Source organism: Strigops habroptila, chromosome 10, assembly GCF_004027225.2.
Source record: "Strigops habroptila isolate Jane chromosome 10, bStrHab1.2.pri, whole genome shotgun sequence".
Lineage (NCBI taxonomy): Eukaryota > Metazoa > Chordata > Aves > Psittaciformes > Psittacidae > Strigops > Strigops habroptila.
The window spans coordinates 7,537,736-7,557,431 of NC_046359.1; the positions used below are offsets into that span (position 1 = coordinate 7,537,736).

Sequence of the window (19,696 nt, forward strand, 5' to 3'; positions counted from 1 at the left end):
AATAGATGGGAAATGAGAAGAATGTTTTCCTCTTGTTCCTTATTTCAGGGTGACTTCTTCCTAGCTATTTTAAAGAGTGAAAATATCACTTATGTTTCTTATTTTTACAGTTAGGGAGCAGCTCATCAGTATTTATGGCAGTAGGAAGAGAATATTAACCTCAGTTATTGCGCTGTCCCCCTTGAGATTGGAATTTCCTTTTTGTCAAAATTACCTGGAAAAATACCAGGGCTTCCCCACAGTGCAAGGGTGTGCAAGTGTGCAAAACAAAACCTGACTCAAGTCGGGGAGAGGGAGGGTGAAGAAAGCATCTTGCTATTAGGGCATTATTTCAAATTGAAAACAGCTGAGGACACTGAATGTTTTTCCTCTTTGCCTGTATTGCAGTCCTGCATCTACGGATTCAGCTAACTAACAGAAATCATTTCAGACCACTGAGCTGAAAAACCCAGACTACTTCACACCCTGCCCCCAGGTTCTTACCAAGTGACTCAATTCCTCATAGCGGGCATTGAAAGCCTCCAATTTTTCACTGATGATATCATCAAGAATCCCTCCATCAATCAATGTCTGCCCAAGTTCCCGAATCTGGGTTCGATTATCAGCTGGATGACGCAGGACCGATTCCAGGGACTAATTAGCAGAAAACATTTTAAAGGTCAAGACACTGAGTATTACTGCATTTTCAGAGGTGGAAATCTGGCTGCATGCACTGAAGTTTTACACTTCAAATGTCTTGAGAGTTCTCTAAAAGCATGAATTAGTTATGGCTTAATCCATGATGGCACAAGGCAAATACAGTGGACATTTTCCTTTAAATAATTAAACTTCACAGCACTTCTCACCTATTCACATCATTTTATATTATAGTGCTGGAAGGAATTAATCAATTTAAACAGGACAGGAGAGACCATACAGTTTTATCATGGTCCCAAGTTCAGCAGAGTCATGAACAGCAAAATTCCACTTTTTTTTCTTTTTCGGTAGAGGATCTTACAAATACTCATTCAAGATTCAGAGTAATATGTTCATTTAACCTGAAGAATCAGAATATTCAACACATAGAATGAACTAGGTTGGAAAAGACCTTCAAGGTCATCAAGTCCCAGGACTGCCAAGTCCACTTCTAACCATTGTCCCTAAGGGCCTCATCTACATGGTCTCTGAACACCTCCATGGATGGTGATTCCACCACTTTCCACATATTTCAGTCTATTGAAGTGTAAAATTTATGAGTTGGTTTGGTTTTTTTAAACAGAGCTGTCTGAAAAGTCACGATCCAATAGAATGACTACAATACCTCAAGAGCATCATTGACAGCATCCAACTTATCAGGCAGATTTTCTGTCATTTGCACCTTTTCTTCCAGATTGTTTAGCCAAGCTGTTTCTAAATCGAGATACTGCAGCAGTTCAATCCAACAGGACCACACCTCCTAGCAGCAACAGAAAAAAAACACAGATTAGCTTAGAATAGCAGACATAGCTCATGTACCCTATGAACGGCTTTAAAAAATTATGTTTCTGAGACATTTGCCTAAAACAAGCAAGGAGAAAATATTCAAAAACACGCCATGGGTCACTACCCGCTGGACAGAAAAACTTTCAACTACAGCAGCAAAATAAAGAGAAATTAGAAAAATACACATAGTCTCCAAACTCACACTAAAATTATCACTAACAATCAGATCCTTACAATGATTTAAGAACATAACAAAATGCATCCACTCCTCTTGAAAGATAGGACACACACAACCTACCCCAATCTATAATCAACATGTTCTTATTATCATATTTCAAGTCTTAATCTCAGAAGTTTTTTTAGAAGTTTGTTTTTGTCATTTTGGAAGACACGGATTGATAACAGAGCTGTGGGACAAGGTTACTTATTTGCATGTGTTGACCAAGATACAGATTATAAAAGCAAAGCTGGATGATGCCTCATGGATTCCTCTGGACATCATCTCAAGGGAAAGTAATCTTGGAAAGGAGCCACAGCAAAATGCGTTTACGCTGACTCCACTGGATTCAGTGATAAAATTGGGCATTTTCAGTGTCCTTCTCCATTCTTATTGTGCCACCTGCTTTCACTTTACTAAGCTGAGATCTACCATTCTTACCTCCAACGTGTGGCATTTCCCCCGGATCCGGTTGCACAGTAGCTGGTAGTTCTCCAGCACAACATTCAACTCAGTTGCCAGGTCCTGACCGCTAGACGGCACTTTGGCAGCCAACATCTTGATGTTGTCTTTGAGAATCTTCACCCGCACCTCTTTCTGCAACACATCCTCCTTCGCCCTCTGCCCAAAGAAACATATTACGTGACCAGCCGTCAACTGCCATATGCTCAGCTAGTTACCACTCAAACCGAAGACCAGCAGTTTAGCCTTGAAAGTGTTGACACCAAAGTATTCTTGAGTCTCAGCACAACAACGTATGTCACTAACTTGCATGGAATTCAGCTTATGCTAGTAAGCGTTGAAAAATCCTATTGCATTAAATGGCACATTTACTACTTATGTTTTTTTCATTAAAAATTCATTACTCAAAACAAAAAAGATTAAGTTCAGTGCTATTTATACACTAGTATACAGATATGAGAAAGATAAATAAACCAGACAAGAAAAAAAAAAAGAGGTTTGCTAAAAACAAGCAAATCAGGGAGAAAAAAGTAGGGTGAATTTACAGAAGTTACGAGTCTCAGAGCTCAGTAACTATCTCCCATAGTTACCCAGGAAAGATCATGTAATTACTGGGATACGTGCAACTACAAAGTTAGGACCTTTCCCACAGCTGCTGGATGAGCTACAGGAACATGCAAAAAGGACAACTAGAAGAATTCCTTCAGCCCAAATGCGCTGAGAGAAGCTTAGTAACAAATATAAAGGATAAGCACAATACAACTCCCACCACACAGGCCTGGAGAAATCACATTATCAGTTGTTGAATTTTGCCCTAACCAGAATTCTGGAAGCAGGATAGCAGGAAGACAGATCACATAAACAAGTCCAAGCCCATCTCTGTCAAGACAAATGGAAGGCTCCAGAAACAGACTGTCTCATATCTTTTTCCTTCCAGGTTTCAAGAACGGTTTCATGGAGCTGAAGTACTTCTGATACATAAGACATTTTATGGTAGAATTTAGTACATGACAATGTTATTGTTGCACATATTGTTCAAGATGTCTTCTAAATGTAAGGCAATCAAAACCAAATAAAAACGCCAGTTAATGGAAGAGCAAAGAGTGGAAAAATCTGGGGAACATATTATTTTATGGCAAGATTATCAAAAACCATCTACCCTCATTTTAAATCTACTCCTTCAAATGTCAGCATGGGTTCCACTCTCTGTTCAAATGAGAGCAGAATTAGGCAAGGCCAGAAGTTTTTCAAAGCCTTATGTAAAAACGCTCCTGGTCAAATATACACAGAATGTTCTTTCCCAGTCCTAAGAGTACTCCCAGCATAATATCCTTACTGCAAATGAAAGAGGATATGCAAGCGTTACAGTACAGCTTAATGGCTTGCTGACATATCTGCCAAATTTAAAAGTATAGAATATAATCTGGATTTGACAAAGGTAAACATGCTCAAAGTCTCTCAGATCTGCCAGCGAAAAGAGGGTTCTTTCTTTTCTTGGCTGGTGTCCAGCAGGCTGTCAGACTATGTGATCTCAAATGGCTTCAAAGGACATAGATATATTAAAACACTTGTTAAAGACTGCTCCAGAAAGCCCCTTCAAAAAGAACAACTCAAAACTTCAAAGAGATTTGCCAAAGCAGTTGTAAGGGAGGGGGGGAAAAAAAAAAAAAAAAAAAGAAAATCTTCATTTAATGTTCCACCAAGTAACGGTGTAGTGGATACTCATTTAAACAATGGGCATACAAGTCAAAACATTTGTGAAGATATACTTGAACTCTCAGACTTAGAAGCAGAGAGCATTTTTCTTTACTTTGTACATACATCCAAGAAAACTATCTATTCAACTGACAATTTATAAGGAGACAAAAATAGCTCCTTCCTCTCAGTTTCTTTGGCCACCAGTCCCAAAATCAGAGAAGTGGAGACCAGCATCACTGTTTGCAACAGATGAAGAACAGAAGATGACCTTACAAAAGAACTCTTCTAAACTTCTTTTCTAAATGTGGAGTTGCTGTATCTAGGGGACAAGAAATTGAAGCCCAACAACAGCTAGAAGCAGAAGAATGTTTTCACAAGCACTAATTTATACAGTTATGATACCACTTTTTCTTTCTTTTCCAAATTTCATCTCTTGCAATAAGTTTCCATATTCTTACTGTTTAATATGCTAAACATAGTAAGCCTGGCTCAACAGCTGGGCAAGCTGCTATTCATTATGAAACTCTTACCCCTCATGGCCAAATAGAACATCTGCTTTTACAGTTTGTGCTTTAAAAACCAGAAATTCCACAAAGCAAAGCTGAAAAATACCACTAATCCTGTCAAGACGTGAGCTCTTTCCATATAGATAATAATTCCACAAAGGTCAACCCCCAGAGCCATTAAAGCTTTTCTTCTCTTTAATCAGGTCTCTACAATGACCTGGTATTCCTGACCTTCATTTCCTCCACAGCATTCTCTAACTCTTCAGGAGACTTGTATTCAAAATCTTTCTCCAAATATTCTTCTTCAGCTTGGGTCATCCATTCTTGCATCTCTGCCAAATCCTTCTTCAGATTTACAGCTTTTTCCTGACTTTCAGACAGGCGATTTTTCTGACTAACGATCTAGAATCCAAGGTGGAGAAAGAAACAGCAGTTCTGTTACTTAAATATCCTTGTATACGTGAAAAGAGTTTTTGTTAAAACACTTAACAACCAAAACCTTTTCAGTCCTTTTTAATTAACAAAGGCTTTTATTTTTACACACACGCACACACACAAACTTATGCTCCCTTTTTTAGCATATCAACAAAATCTAGAGCTAAGGGAAGGAGAAAAATTACTTTTTACTCATTGCATGTAAACTGGTAAAAATCCCTGGAAAAAATCTGAGGGAAGGAAAACTTCTTCTGATCCCAAGTATCACATAGGTAGATCTTTATACAGAGCCCTAACACATCCTTCAGGCCTCGCTTTTTTCCGCAACCCAGGCAACCTGGATTCTATATCAACAGGTTCTCCAACACAGATACTTACCAGGCATTGCAACCAAAGAAGTATGTTTCTACAGACAGCAAGAAAGCTTCCACCCAAAAGATACAACCAAATACACCAGACTGAAGTGGTTGTCTATATATAACCATTTATTCTTTAAAGCTGCTTGGAAGCAGGCAGAAATTACACAGGACCAGAATAATATTCCAGGTTGCAGGAACATCAGAGGGTCAGTCTTCCTTCCCACCCACCCAAGAGAGAGCAGCATAACACAAAGTGAACAAATTAATCTTTAGTTACAACTAGAGAGTTTCACTGTGCTCCTTCTAGTTAGGTACCAATTCATGTATTCAAACAAAACTACTGTTGCGCTGGTTTCCCCTAACATATTTGCACTTCTGAAGGATTCACTGGGCCAAGTTGTATTTCAGCCATTTTGACAGTAGGACAAGTAAAACATACTCATCCCCACTGTTTCACCGCTTTGTCTCTTCACCATCCTACCAATACCAGTAACAAGCAAGAGCACTAGCAATATAAGGAGAACTCACCTGTTTGCTCAGTTTCTCCCACTGAGTCTGGCAGTCCACTAGCCTAGACTTTGCCCAAGTATTTATGCTTGCAATAGGCTGAGCTCTTAAAGCAGACTCTACTTCTTTCATCTCTTTCAGTGATGGTTCAATCGTATCCATTTCGTTGACAAACATCTGAACACACAGGGAAAACAAATGTCCTTCTTTAGCAAGCAATCACATACGTTTATAGGATACCAATAGTTTTGTAATTTTTAATTATTCTGGAGAAACTTTAATATAAAAGCAGACTGATGCTGTGTTCAAAACCAGATTGTTTAAAACAATCCTTCAGTGGCCCAAAACATTAGAACTATGCAACTAAAAACCAAAATATATATACAGCACAAACATTCTCACATGCCAAGTGTCAACACCAGAACAATGTGAGTTTGAAGATTATGTGCACTAAATATCCTCATGTTTCGGACATACCTCACGCTTGTATTCTTCTCCCAGAAAAAAACATTTGAAGGTGCATTGTAATTACTAAGATGAAATTCTGCATATTTGTGATCATCACGTGCCACTAGCTAGGAAGGAACCTTACTTGTAAGGTACATACAATTCCTAAACTCTAGGAACTTCATCACAGTTATTTGCTTGTTATTTTTATTGCCCTTGGGAGTTTAATGCAGAAAGCACTTATCACTCGCAGATTCTATTCCCTTATCACAAAATTGGGAAAAATATATAAACATTTTCAGGGGAAATAATGTCAACTTGTAGATAAGTATTTGTAAATATGGTAAAGACCTTTGAAAAGTAAAAAGTGTTATGGTTACACACAAAGAACCAATTAAAATGTGCCCTGAGGAAAGATAAGACAATTTTTCTGGCAGGCTTTGTGGAACATGCCATGGACAAAGCAAGCAAAATAATAAAGAAGAGACATTATTTATTTCAAAAGATTCCTTAGAGCAAAACTCACTGTGCACTGGTCAAGTTGCCTTTGAAGTCCTTCAGTATTTCCTTGGACAGCTTTTTCTGTCATTAAAAAGTCTTTCACACCATCCATCCACTTCTGAACGACTTTCAAATCAGCCTAAATCAAAGATAGTAATGAAGAGTTGATACAATACCATGATGAAGAATGTATGCCTGTTGCATTTCAGCTTCTAGCCGTGTCAAAAGAATATTTTACAAGCTTCTAGCATTGCCTTGGTTTTGAATCAGACCACCTTTGGTTTAATTTTTGGTTTTGGTTTTTTCTCCCCAGTTTCTGTTCTCAAATTTATATGAAAATTTAATTCACAATCGTGATATTCTCCTGTCTATGCCACAGCATTAATTGACACAGCACTGGTCCAAGCTATCTACAACAGAGAAACACAGGATCAAGTAAGGAGGTAAGCATGGCTACAAGAAGTATGTGGTTACTCTTCATATGAAGGACCTGGCTGAAGGCCGGGAATAGCATTTTCCTGACAACAGAAACCATGTATGACTGCTTCCACCACACTTGTCCAAGAGACACACTGCACTCCAAGGAAAAGACAGAGGCCTATAGGAATATATGTGGGGAGAAGAGGAGGGGGGTAATGCTGAACAAACTTGACAGGTTGAAGCTATGCTGAGAAAGCCATTTCCCTTACAGAGAAACACAGGCATAAAAGGAAAATACCACAGAGAGTTACACTAACCATTAGGAAAAAAAAAAAATCTAGCTGTTTGAGGCCAATAACAGCTACTGTACTCACTGGAGCAATGCACAAGGGAAAAAAGGAAGCACATACACAATTTCAAAGTCATCTGACCTAACATCTGGCACTTGCCTTTTATCCTGTGACAAGGTAGGTGGGGAGGGAGACTGGAGGGTTCTCCTTCCCACAGAATTGTGGATGTCCCCAGTCACCCTTACAAACAAAACCACCACAAACTTAGAGCAGAGAGAGTTGTCCTGGTTCAACTGAGTTATGTGATTGCCATTTTCTAATAACATAGCTAGAAGGTTTTTTTAATCAACATTTTTTGGACTGTTTGGTTAGGTTTAAGAGATGGCACCTTTTTATTCTGACACAATTGTCATCACAGAGCACCGTTACTGAGAAGCCGAGTTAAAGCTCATCAGCTTAACCTTCTACTCTGCATGTCACCGAGGAGGAAAGCACACACTTCATTTCCTTAAAAACCCTGCAATAACAGTTCTTTCAAGATCAATACGCTACACACTGCTTCTCAAAAAAAATTTCTGCACTAATGAAACCCCATTAGACTAAGATCATGTTTATTTTTAGGCCAATGCTACCATGAGAGGTTGAAGTCATGACATTTTCTTCATTCCTTTTCCATTTGGGGGAATTTCCTGCAGCTGATTAGCCTGAAAATAATTTTCAAAAAAACTAGACCCCAGGAGGCTTAACAGTGAACCATGGCTTAATGTAAAAAAAAATGCATATTTATAGAGGTTGCCATTTGACAAGGCATTTTAATATATAACTATTTTAGTTTGCTTATAGTAAGCTACTTACTTAAGTAGCTCAAATGAATTGAATGGGATTACTCACAAAGTTAGGCACACATTCAAATGACTTGCTGAATCACAAGCCAAGACTACAGAAGTTTAATGAAATAAATGCTCCTGCATAGCACAGGTGAAAAATTACCAATGGTCAAATAACCAGCATAGGTTGTTGTTGTGGTTTAAGTCCAGCCAGTACCTCAGAACCTCACAGCTGCTCCCTCACTCCTCCCCTTCTTCCTCCCCCTGCTCCCAGGGGAGGAGAATCAAAAGAATGTGACTCCCGCAGGTTGAGAGAAGGACAGGCCAGTAGCTAAGGTATACTACAAAACTACTACTGCTACTAATAATAATAATAAGGATAAGGGAAATAACAAGGAGAGAGAATAAAATTGCTCACCACCCACCGACCGATACCCAGCCTGACCCAAGCAGCGATCTGGGCCTCACAGGTAACCCCCCCCAGTTTATATACTGGGCATGATGTGCTGTGGTATGGAATACCCCTTTGGCCAGTTTGGGTCAGGTGTCCTGTCTCTGCTTCCTCCCAGCTTCTTGTGCCTCTCCTCACTCGTAGAGCATGAGATTGAAAAAGTCGTTGTTCAGAGTAAACATTGCTTAGCAACAACTAAAAACATCAGTGTGTTATCAGCATTATTCCCAGATTAAAGTCAAAATCACAGCACTGCACCAGGTACTAAGAAGGAGAAAAATGACCGCTACTGCTGAACCCAGGACAGTTGTTGGTGTACAAGAGCTCACAATTTTTAGACACGAACTAAAAAACCGTTATGAGTTTCTAAAATTTATTCCAGGCAGGGACAAAAATCAAATGTGCTGAAATTTAACTTGTTCATACCTAGAAAAACCACATGATGTACAGCCATGCAATACATTTAAAGGAACTGAAGGTAATGCATAATCGAAGACAACAGCAAGTCACGCGTTATTAAGGTATGATAACACAGAATAAGAGATATAGATATTTTCTTCTAAAAAATATTAGACAAAAACTGATAAAATGAGCCTTGTCTACTTTTCCCATCACATGAGCATTACAGAGTCTCACAGTAAAACACAGACCGTGTCACTAATGCATGTGTTGTCAGCTTGGGGGAGCCTCTGTCACATCACAAATCACAGAAGGGCCACCTGAGCTGCAGGACCCACAGGCAGATGTGCCAGAGACTTGCTCATCAGACTAACAAGGACATTTTAAGCACTGTTCACCTGTCTGCTCACTGTCAAAATTAGAATACTTACATTCACTTTCTTTTCAAAAACCTAAATATGGGGAATGCTGTTTTGGGAAATGCCAGCTTTTAAAGGTGAATAAGGAAAAAAAGGAACCATTAAAAGTAAACCAACACTTGTGTGTAGTTGCACATGACTACGTTTTCCAATGGTTGCCATCCACTTACTCCTTTTTTTTCCTTTTTTCCCTTATTTTTAATTTTTTTCCACCCTTTAATACCCAAATGCTTCATCTCCTCTCATAATCAAGGAGATACTGCCCAGCCATTCTCCAAACTAATTTTGTGTCTGCAGTACTGACCCATTCAGTGTCTGCATCAGGACCATATACCAAGTCTCCTGCATCAATGTTTCTTGCAGTGCAGGTTCCATCCTGATCTGCCCAGTACTGTCCACAACATTTTTATTCAACTTGTTCTACATTCTTATTTTTAGTCATACAGTGCTAGACTACAAAAATCTCTGTATAGATTAGTACCACTCCTTCAAAAGGAAAAATCAGGGAATATAAATACATGACTGCCCATCACTGACAGCTTTATGAAACATTTAGAAAACACATAAACGGTGCACTTAAAAACTCAGTTCATTAGAAAACACCTACATATTTCTACAGACAGCACAACAACATATTTCTTCCATTTTCAATTATTTAATAATTACTACTATTGTTTCTTCTGCTTTAATTTCTTTTTCAGCTTCTTGTTTTTAAGGTAACAGGAAAGTTTTTAACATCTCAGGACAAAATTCTGTTCTCAGATCTACACAACAGAACGAGGCTTCGATACTCTGCTCTCCAATAGCTCTTCAAAACTCACACAAGCATAAAAATCCCCATCTCTCATCAGTGAGTGCTTCATATACAACATCGCTTTGGACGGCTGTGGAGAACAGAGCACTTCACCTTTGGCTGGAAAAACTGCATAATTAATTACTAAATAAAAACCTGCCATGCTATTACTGCACAGTGTGTACCCCACTCTCAAGTTAAACATGACAGAGAATTTCAGTTTTCAGGAGCCATTCTTCACTCAGTTAAAGCTGTGATTTAGGAAAGTAGGTGCATGTACAGGCCACTCAACTGAACTTGACTCAAGTGCAGAAAGAGTTCTGCACTTAGAAGAAATAAAGGGAGAAAAAAAATGCTGCTGACACTGATGATGTAAGTAGGTCTTGCCCAATATAGCTATAGATAATCAAGCCAACTGGAAAGCTGCAATCATGGGAGGAACAAAACTGATCAAAAGTTGTTGCACAAAGGCCACTGAGGCAGGCTTACATGGAGAAGATTTATTCTGTCATGCTAAATAACTAGTAAGTTAAACCAGAAAGAGAGGGAAGGGAAGAGAATGAGACGCAGTGGGATATTGCACATTTAGGTCAACTCAGGAGGAAAATTAATGAGGAAGTGGTTGCTGGAAAGTAATCACCAAGGGCTTAGCTAAGCCCTAGAAGCTAATTTCTTCTAGGCTCCTGTACAAGCCAGATCACTTTGGACAGTCAGCTCCTGCTGAACAGCAGCATCAACTCCTCCACAACTCCACATCATCCCACAGACTGCTGCAAATAGCTACAGAAGGACAAGTTTGAAGAAACCAGACTAAAAGCAGAAACTCTTTCAAACGTAGGTGCACAAGTACACATATTCCTGAACATGTTTTTTAAGGGGAGGCATGGACAGCTTTTATTTTTATGCTTCACGGAATACAGCCTAACTAAAGAAATACACACTTTTTTCTCTAAAAAACTACATACGATTCCTCCTCCTATTCACAGGTTAGTTTGTGGCTTCCATTTACAAGTTCAGCAGCCTAGACTGGACTACCATACCTATGCTATTCATACACACACATCTTATACACTCTGCTAGGAGCATCTCAAGTCCTGAAACAAATAGTGAAAAACACGTCATAAGCAGGAGCAAGTTTTTCCTTCCAGCTTTTTTCCCCAAAAGCAAAACTTGGGTGTGCACTCTGCTTTTCATTGTCATTTGTTTACAATCTGCTACCTCTAGTATAACTTCTTCCAGGTTTATGGTTTGTCTGGTTGGGGGAGGGTAGGGGTTGTTTGTTTTGTTTTGGGGTTTTATGGGGCTTTGGTTTTTTGTTTGTTTGCTTTGGTTTTAGTTTGTTTTGCGGTTTTTTTTAAAGACAAGGCTTTTACTACTTCTGAACCATAATCAGCAATGGCTTGTCCAACTTTCACTACAATATCAGGCATGTCAATTACCTGGCCTTCCTAATGTAAATTTCAGTTTAAACACAGGTTGACTAGCCATTAAAGATCCTGTCTGGCTTAAGATAAATTAAAAACAAACAAAAAACCCAATACTTAGTTTCAAGTTTGAATCCATTATCCAATAGAAACAGCTTTTTGCTTCAGAGGGAGGAGACAGCAAGATTGAAATAAACTTTTGGGGAAAAGTGGTGGTGTGTATGAATGGCACCAATGTTCTGAATAGGGTGCCCGCAGCTAAGTACTTTTTTTAGGGTTTTTCTTTACAAACTGTGTGATACATACTCTATTAAATGGAAAAGAATGTAAATAATGCCACACATTAAGATGCTTAATGAGCGTGAAAAATACAGATTTCCGTAAACTAATGCACATGTGCCTTCACCCCGAGAGACAGAGAATCTCTAAAAGCACCTTCTTGCTTTTTGAAGTTTGAAATACAATAGGGAAATGAAAATAATAGGAAACACAAAGAAACCCGTCTAACTAGGAAATACTGAGTCAACATCAGTTAAGTTACTTTAGCAATTTTCTCTCTCCTCTTTATCAATGTGTTAAACATTTAAATACCCTTGCTTTTAGTCCCTTCATTTTTAAAGCATTGGGATTTTCCATCAGGCAGGATTGCATATGTTTGTGTATATATATATACACATACAGACATATTTTATATATATATATATATATAGAAAAAATATGTAAAAGTGTTGATTAATCTTGTTGGAACTGGAAAACTCACTATACCTAAGCATTTTCTTTAGTTCCTTTTTTAAACAGGCTGTACTATTTTTTTATTACTGTTGACAGAAATCCCACTTGAAGGAGCAGGTTTTCTGTAGCAGGTACAGAATTTCAAGTTTAGATGTCAAAGGCATTGGGCATCTGACACCAACCACGTTAGAGGACACTCAGCTACTGGTAGGATCAAGCCTTCAACAGCACAGCTGATGTACCCTTGACTTCACTGTAACCTTTGCTTCTGATACTGGAAGAAGAGTAATGCTCGTTTTAAGTGAAAAGTAATTCTATTTGAACATAAAATAATATCTTAGGCATATTAAAAGTCCTCTGCTACCCTGCTACAAATACACTATATAAACTTCCAGCCTCTGCCACTATAGTGGCCCATCAACATTTCACTTCTCAATCAGTATCATCTGGACTCCTGCAGGAACACAAAGAGCTATAAAACAACTGAATTACCTAACAAAACAAAACAAAACAAATCCTTTAATTTTACCTCAAATAGTCTCAACTTGGATGTAATTTCCTCCAGTAGTTTAACATCTTTGGAAATCTTGAGCTTTAACTTGTCCCAGTGTCCCTGCACATGCTTGAACTCTTGCGTGTAGACTTTTTTTATATCCAAAGCAGCATGCTTCTCCAAAGCCTTTGTTTCTTCAGCAAGTTTATCTATCCTGGGCTTGTGAGCTTCCAGTGTCTCACAAACCACCTACAAAAACAACAACAACAAAAAAAATAAAAACACCCCAAAACACAGAAAACAAAAAAAAAAAAAAAAAAAGAAAAAAAAGATAAAACCACACAATATGTCAGCTTCCAGTAGTAGCCATAAAACAGGTACACACATACAAGTGCAAGTACATCAAAGGTTTTGTTGTGCAGAGAACAGACCCAGTGAAAAGTGATATTCCAGTTACTGCAGTTATTGCAGCAGAGATGTCCAAACAACCTTTTAAGCAGCAAAACCTTCAGCTACTCTACTGGTGCAGTAGCAGAGATTACAGAATGGTCTCTAAAGTCTGACCAAGTAGCTAAACACAGCCAGGCACCTCTCCTGGGATGTGGGGTACTAGCAGTCAAGTTAGCAAAGCAATGGCTACACTACACCGCAGTCATAAAAGAAACTACAGTGTAGACACACCAGGACCTCAGCTATTGGGGTTAGTTTGTGTTTTTTTCCATTCCCTCCAGAGATACATATATATGTATTTATAACAAAAGAAAACAAACATTAAAGCCCACACAAACAGGTTCAGTGTGTCCTTTGAATTTTTTAAAGTAAAATTATTGTAACATCTAGTTGCAATGAAAGTTCTGGATACATGAGTTTTGAAAGTTACTCTTCCAGATGGAATACAGGGAGGATACAATTGGAATATATTCACTAGAGCATTGGTGGTATGAAGAGCCACTTGAGCCGAAATACCTGACTTCTTAATATTAAGGAAAAAATAACAGCTGAAGGTATAAGCCAAGACATGAAAAACACTGCCACTTCATTAAACTGGTCATTTAAGTCCTGCTTAAAATTTAAAGAGAGCAATTTGGTATGAACACATGAAACCATTACTAATTTCATTAATTTAACCTTGCTAGTACATATATTTAATGTGGACATGTGGGACATGTGCATATATGTTTTACTGTATTATACTGAGGAAGAATCTTCTTTTGATATGTTTATATTCTCAATTTTTCTTTGTATTTACAGGAAGTAAACAGGATAAGGTGTACCAGTTCCTCTAAAAAGATAGTGAGGTAGCAACGAGACTGAGAAGAGTGATGTATATCCACAAAGCAAGTGTTTTTTGTGCACTGTGTCACAGAGCGAGTCAATCCCTGGCTTGGGTCTATGCCTGAAGCACTTAGCAGTGCCTGCTACAGTGCAGGAGCTGGGCAACCCCAGGTCCACAAGCAGGTCATCATCCACGGTTTGTTTCTATTTCCCACCACACTCTTTAAAGCTTCCACACTGGCATAGCATGTCCTTTCAGGTCAATTAGTCTCTGAAGAAAAGGAGGAAAGGGGATTCGGGCAGAAGATGGAAACAACAAGCCTCCAAAGACTAAATGCCATTGCAATTCAACCAGCATATGGACCAGAAAAATCTCTGCCAACTTTAAACAATACAGAAGCAATCTCAAAAATAGAAAAACAAAGAACCCAGAATTTTTTATTATTTTTTTTTTTTAATCTGCTGGTTCAAAAAAACCGAAGTACTAACACCACTGTTTACTGGGCTTTTAAATATACCTATTTGATCACTCTCTTCTGAATAGACAAGCATATAAAGACAGGCATGGCCTCTTCTCACCCAGCGACTGGAGTTTAAGAACTCTTCCAGAGTCACCTGCAATTGCCTTATGCCACCACCCAGGGAAAAACATGTGTTTCTGAATTAAGCATGATTCCACATGCAAAAATATTTGTCTGGTCTTTTAAAGAAGATGGGGAAAAAAAAAAAAAAAAAAGGAATACCACTGCCACAGGATACTCTTCTCTCGTTCCAGCCCTGCCCCAGTAAATGATATTTACAAAGCAACTGTTCTCCATACATTTTCCCCCTACTTTATAGGCTCATAGCCAGAAACAAAATACTTTCTCTACTGGACATAATTTGTGCATCAATTACCTTTATGGCTTGAAAGTGCTGTTTCCCTTTGAAAGGGAAGCTGGAGATCAGAGAAGTACAGTTACTCTTCCATAACAACCAAGGAGGATGAAGCGGGACGGACTTGTTAACCAGGTGGCCGCAATGCAGCTCAGGCAGAGAGAGCTGAAAGGCAGCTCTCAATGGAGAGAACAGCAGCAGGCTCCTGGCTTTCCTCACAACCACACTCAGTGACAAAGGAGCAAACCTTGGACCAGGTCACCAACCTGATCCAACCAAGCTCCTAGGAGGATGCGCCCAGTGTCCTGACATCCATTTTGGGGCTCCTCAGCACACAGGAGACTTAAGTACACTGGAGAGAGCCTGGGAAGACTATCAAAGGCGGTCCATGGTGCTGCAACACTTCAGAGAAGATCCCTTAGTCTCCTCTTCCCCCAGCTGAGCCAATGCAGCTCTCTCAGATTTATCTCCTGGTACAGGCAGCAAGGGAAACTGTGATGTCTGCAGGCTTGGAGAACCCAACCTTCACCTGGACATGTCCCTCAGCAGCCTGCTGTAACCCAGCTTTCAGCAAGCAACGTCCAGAGATCCCGCTTCCACACACCATTCCCTGATCAACCTCCCCCTAAGTAACATTTTAGTTATCCCACTGAAAACAAGGCAGGAGAAAAGAGGATGACAGTAACTGAATAAGCAACTTCCTCACTTCAGTGCAAAGGTAAGAGTTACCTTCGCCTGCTGCAGGGCCTTCTCAACCTTACTGGGTTCGCTCAGTCCACTGGTGATGGACTGCTGCTGGCACTCCAGCTTGCTCAGTGTGTCCTTCAGCCGCTGCAGGGAGTCCACGTAGTCCTGGCTCGGCTGGCTTTCTGTCTCTGGTGTCATTAAAAAGAGTAACAGAACAAAATACAAGCTAGGAAATAGACACGAGACCCAAATTGCAAGAGATGTGGACATAATCAAAGTTATCATGGTAATTTAGAGAAAAGAAATCATGTGAAACATTGACTGAATCCTGATGAGACCTTCCAAGGGCTAAAACTCTTCTGCTGTGGCAATGTTTTTACTTTAAAGAATATTAAATATATGTAACATAAATAATAGAATAATAAACATCAGATGACAGCCTTCCCCCCTCAAAAAAATAAAAATAAAAATTAAAAACTCCATCTGATTTTTAGAATTTTCTTATACACCTAAGCACTTTTATCTCTTGGGGTAGGTGGAATCAACAGTACTCATGCTTTTGCATGCCCGAATACCCACAATTTAGTATTTCTCATTTTAAAAAAAGTTTTAGACATGTCTACTACTTATATGCAATCAAACACATATCTACTATATACAGAATATAAAGTATAGCTTATATAATAGCCATATATTACCTATGAAATTAAATATACACACTACATACAGTAAGTATAAAAGTTAGTATTTTTATATGTATATATAAACACGTAAAATAAGTACTACTGTAGTAGTAGGGATTGGGGTTGGGTTTGTTTGGGGTTTTTTTATATACACGCACATGCACAAAACCTTAAAAATAGCAGCTTTCAGCTTGTTGCCAGAACAAATACACTATCTGGGAAGACTGAAAAGAGAATTCAACTTTGCATGGTGTATCTTCTACTTGCAATCTTTGACTGCATCTCAGATTTTGCTCAAGCCAGCCCTCTCTGGAATCCCAGGCAGGAGGCAGCACCTCACTGGCATTTCAGAATGAAAACTTCAGCAAACAGGATTTGGGCTGTAAGACCCATGCTGTGGTATGCACATTCTCTGGCCTTGGATTCCTAAGCAATTTGGTTACTGCCACAAGTGAAAATTAGTCTAAGCTTTGTTGTGACTCACCAGGTAGCTTTTCAACAGCTTATTGTTAGGACTGTCATATCATGTACAACTAAGGAATAAGTCAGCATTTCTAGAGAGAATCAGAGTTATCTAGCCTCCTCTTCTTAAAAAGCCGGGACCAATTTAAAGGGAAAAAAAAAAAAGAAAGTAGATAGGTGCACTGTCACTAACCTACAGCAAACCCCAAAGAAGGAAAATAGTTTAAAAAGCCTCCCATTTACAAAAAAAATTAGTCACAATTCCCATAAACCTGCCGGTAGAGACGGGACTCAGTAGCACTCCATGAGGGCATTTTCAGAGGCTCATAGAAGAGCCATGAAAAGAGACAGACTTCTGTCAGTCAGAGCCTGCCAGGTTTACAAATGCTCAAGTGATATCACCAGTTGTTTCTCCCCATTACATGGCTCTGGAAGTTCTTTTACCTTACAGCAATTCAAACTGTGCTGTAAATAAACAACGTAAACCCTGAAATGAAATTTTCCTCTGTTGTTTAGCAATACGCAATCTGCAGAGAAATGATCATTCAAAAAAACCACACAAATACAAATTTAACATATAACACTATGCAAGGTGTTTTTACACAGTAATGACTAGTTCAAACATGCTAGTAATGCCTCAAGTGATGTATGGCATGAAAAAAATACGGAATATTTTGTCACACCATGTAATAATTACCAGAATAGACAATAGCAATAAAATTATTCAAAAGTATATGAACTCAGAACAGTCATAAAATAATCATTCCTCACAGTAAGAATGAAAGCATACCCTATAATTTGAGCATGGCAGACAGATACCTTATTCATACAGTTTTCTGCACGGATATAATTGAAGTATGCAGGCCTGGTGCAACACATTATATAGATGGCCTAACAAAGTAATTGAGCCTATTTTTATTACACACAGAATAAAGTATTAATGCTCTTCCATTTGGGGCTGTTAGCAAAACACTTCCTTCAATTCCTCAGAAACAAAATGAGAACTAAGGAAAAAATATCCTTATAGATCTGTGGTCTTGCTATTCAGCTATAAAATATTAACAGAGCTACATATTTTGTGCACTACATTTAAAATCCTTTAGAAGCCAGCATGACTGGTTTGAATGCTCATAATGAAATTTTTAACACAACAAAAACCCAAGCAAAAAGTGCCTGAAATGCAAGCCAGATTCCAAATCACTTCAAAGATGAAATTTCCAAAAGGAATTATGTATGACTAATGTGCTCAAAGCATCTATGAAAGAGAATAAATTTCACATGCACACTTCAATTTTACAAGGTTCTCCTAATCTTTCGATTTTTTATTTCTAGTATTATTATTTATTTTTGTAAGTGCCAGAGATACACAGCTTTTCAGAATAAATTATCCACGTTAAATATGTTTTGCCAATTCCTTTACTGTAGGTTCAGGAATGTTGCATCCTTGCATAATCACTTGTAATACCATGGAACGATATATTTTGTAGCGTGACATAGGAGGAGGTCATATGAATATTCTTCCAGGGGAACAAAGAATTTTGTCAGCCTGACCCAAAGCTTCCCAGAATCAGTAGTAAAACTCTACTAGAATTCAGTGAGCTTTCCATCAGCTCAAAACATACATATGTGTGTGTGTATATATATATATTACCTTTCTTCAGCTGCTGGTGACGTTCCTCTAGCTTCTGACGAGTCAACTTGAAGTGATCAAGAAAACTATTCAAGCTCTCCTGAATGAAGTTTGGAGGCATGGGCTGAGCAGTGAGTGTGTTGCAGGTGGCTTTCAGGCGTTCCAATCGTAAACTCAGGCTTGCAAGATGAGTCAAATCCCGCTGTGAAAGATTAAAAACAAAATCAAATCTCACACTTGCCTTGTTAACACAAAGATTTTAGTAAGCTACTGCAGTACAGCTCCTCCACATTAGTAGGGCAACAACGTTAAAGTACTCCTGTGACACATGTACCAAAATCTTCCACTCAGATCTGGTGCCCTGGAGGCCTCAAATTTTTAGTTACCTTAATGACTAGGCTAAGCTCCTCTGGGGCATTCTGTGCTCCTAACAGCTTCTAATAAAAATTACCAGGTTTCACCAGACTTACCTGACATAAGTCTTTCAGGACTGCTGAGGGCTGGGACACTGAAGAAGTGTAATTTTTAAGCAAGCCATCCTTCTCAATTAGAGTCTTCTCAAGATCACTCATTTCCTTAAAATATGCATTTATATCTTCCTGGTACTTTATCTTTCTGGCCACTTCTTCCAAATGTTGAACCACATCTTTCCAGCCTGACAATATTTTCTCCATCACAGTTCTTATATCCACTGTAGAAAGACCTTCTAAAAAGATTATACAAGTTATTGTTATATTAACTGAAACACATTTTGATTAACAGGCATTTAACCTTTCCCCTCTTCAAATACAGGTATACGCTTGTATTAATATGCAAAATGCTTTGATTCCAAGCACATTATCCATAAAACTGTATTTATTACTTTTAGCTTATATTTCCACATTAATAGTAAAATAAAGAGTACAATATTCCACTTCCATTCTTTCCCTTTGATAACTTTTGAATTTGTAACGAGCCGACTCTTGACCATCATGATTTTTGTCTAAATGCTGATAATGTAGAATTATGTAAAATAAGCTTTAAGGAAGCTTCCAGTGAATTAATTTTTGGTTTAAATGATTCTAGACTCCACGAAGAAAAAGTGAACCAGCAAGACGGAGGGAAGCAATAAATGCATTGAAAAGGTAGATGGAAATCCTGTCAGCCTGGGAGAGAGAGAGAGAAATGTAGACTTGACTAATATGAACATCAAAAAAGCAACACAAGGAAACACAAGGTTATTTCCTACTCACAGTGACTACA

General features: G+C 38.6%; 1 protein-coding gene across 6 annotated transcripts in view; it reads right to left on the reverse strand.

Moving 5' to 3' along the window:
- Nucleotides 1-19,696, reverse strand: part of UTRN (utrophin) — a 374,126-nt gene that overhangs the window by 245,958 nt on the left and 108,472 nt on the right. For all 6 annotated transcript variants that reach the window (XM_030500119.1, XM_030500120.1, XM_030500121.1 and 3 more), the window contains 10 exons: nt 18,925-19,160; nt 18,476-18,656; nt 15,722-15,867; nt 12,878-13,090; nt 6,619-6,732; nt 5,667-5,822; nt 4,576-4,746; nt 2,120-2,299; nt 1,301-1,435; nt 484-633 (listed from right to left, as the gene is read on the reverse strand). In XM_030500119.1, the coding sequence (XP_030355979.1) occupies nt 484-633; nt 1,301-1,435; nt 2,120-2,299; nt 4,576-4,746; nt 5,667-5,822; nt 6,619-6,732; nt 12,878-13,090; nt 15,722-15,867; nt 18,476-18,656; nt 18,925-19,160 (1,682 nt within the window). The remainder of the gene's footprint in view (nt 1-483; nt 634-1,300; nt 1,436-2,119; nt 2,300-4,575; nt 4,747-5,666; nt 5,823-6,618; nt 6,733-12,877; nt 13,091-15,721; nt 15,868-18,475; nt 18,657-18,924; nt 19,161-19,696) is intronic.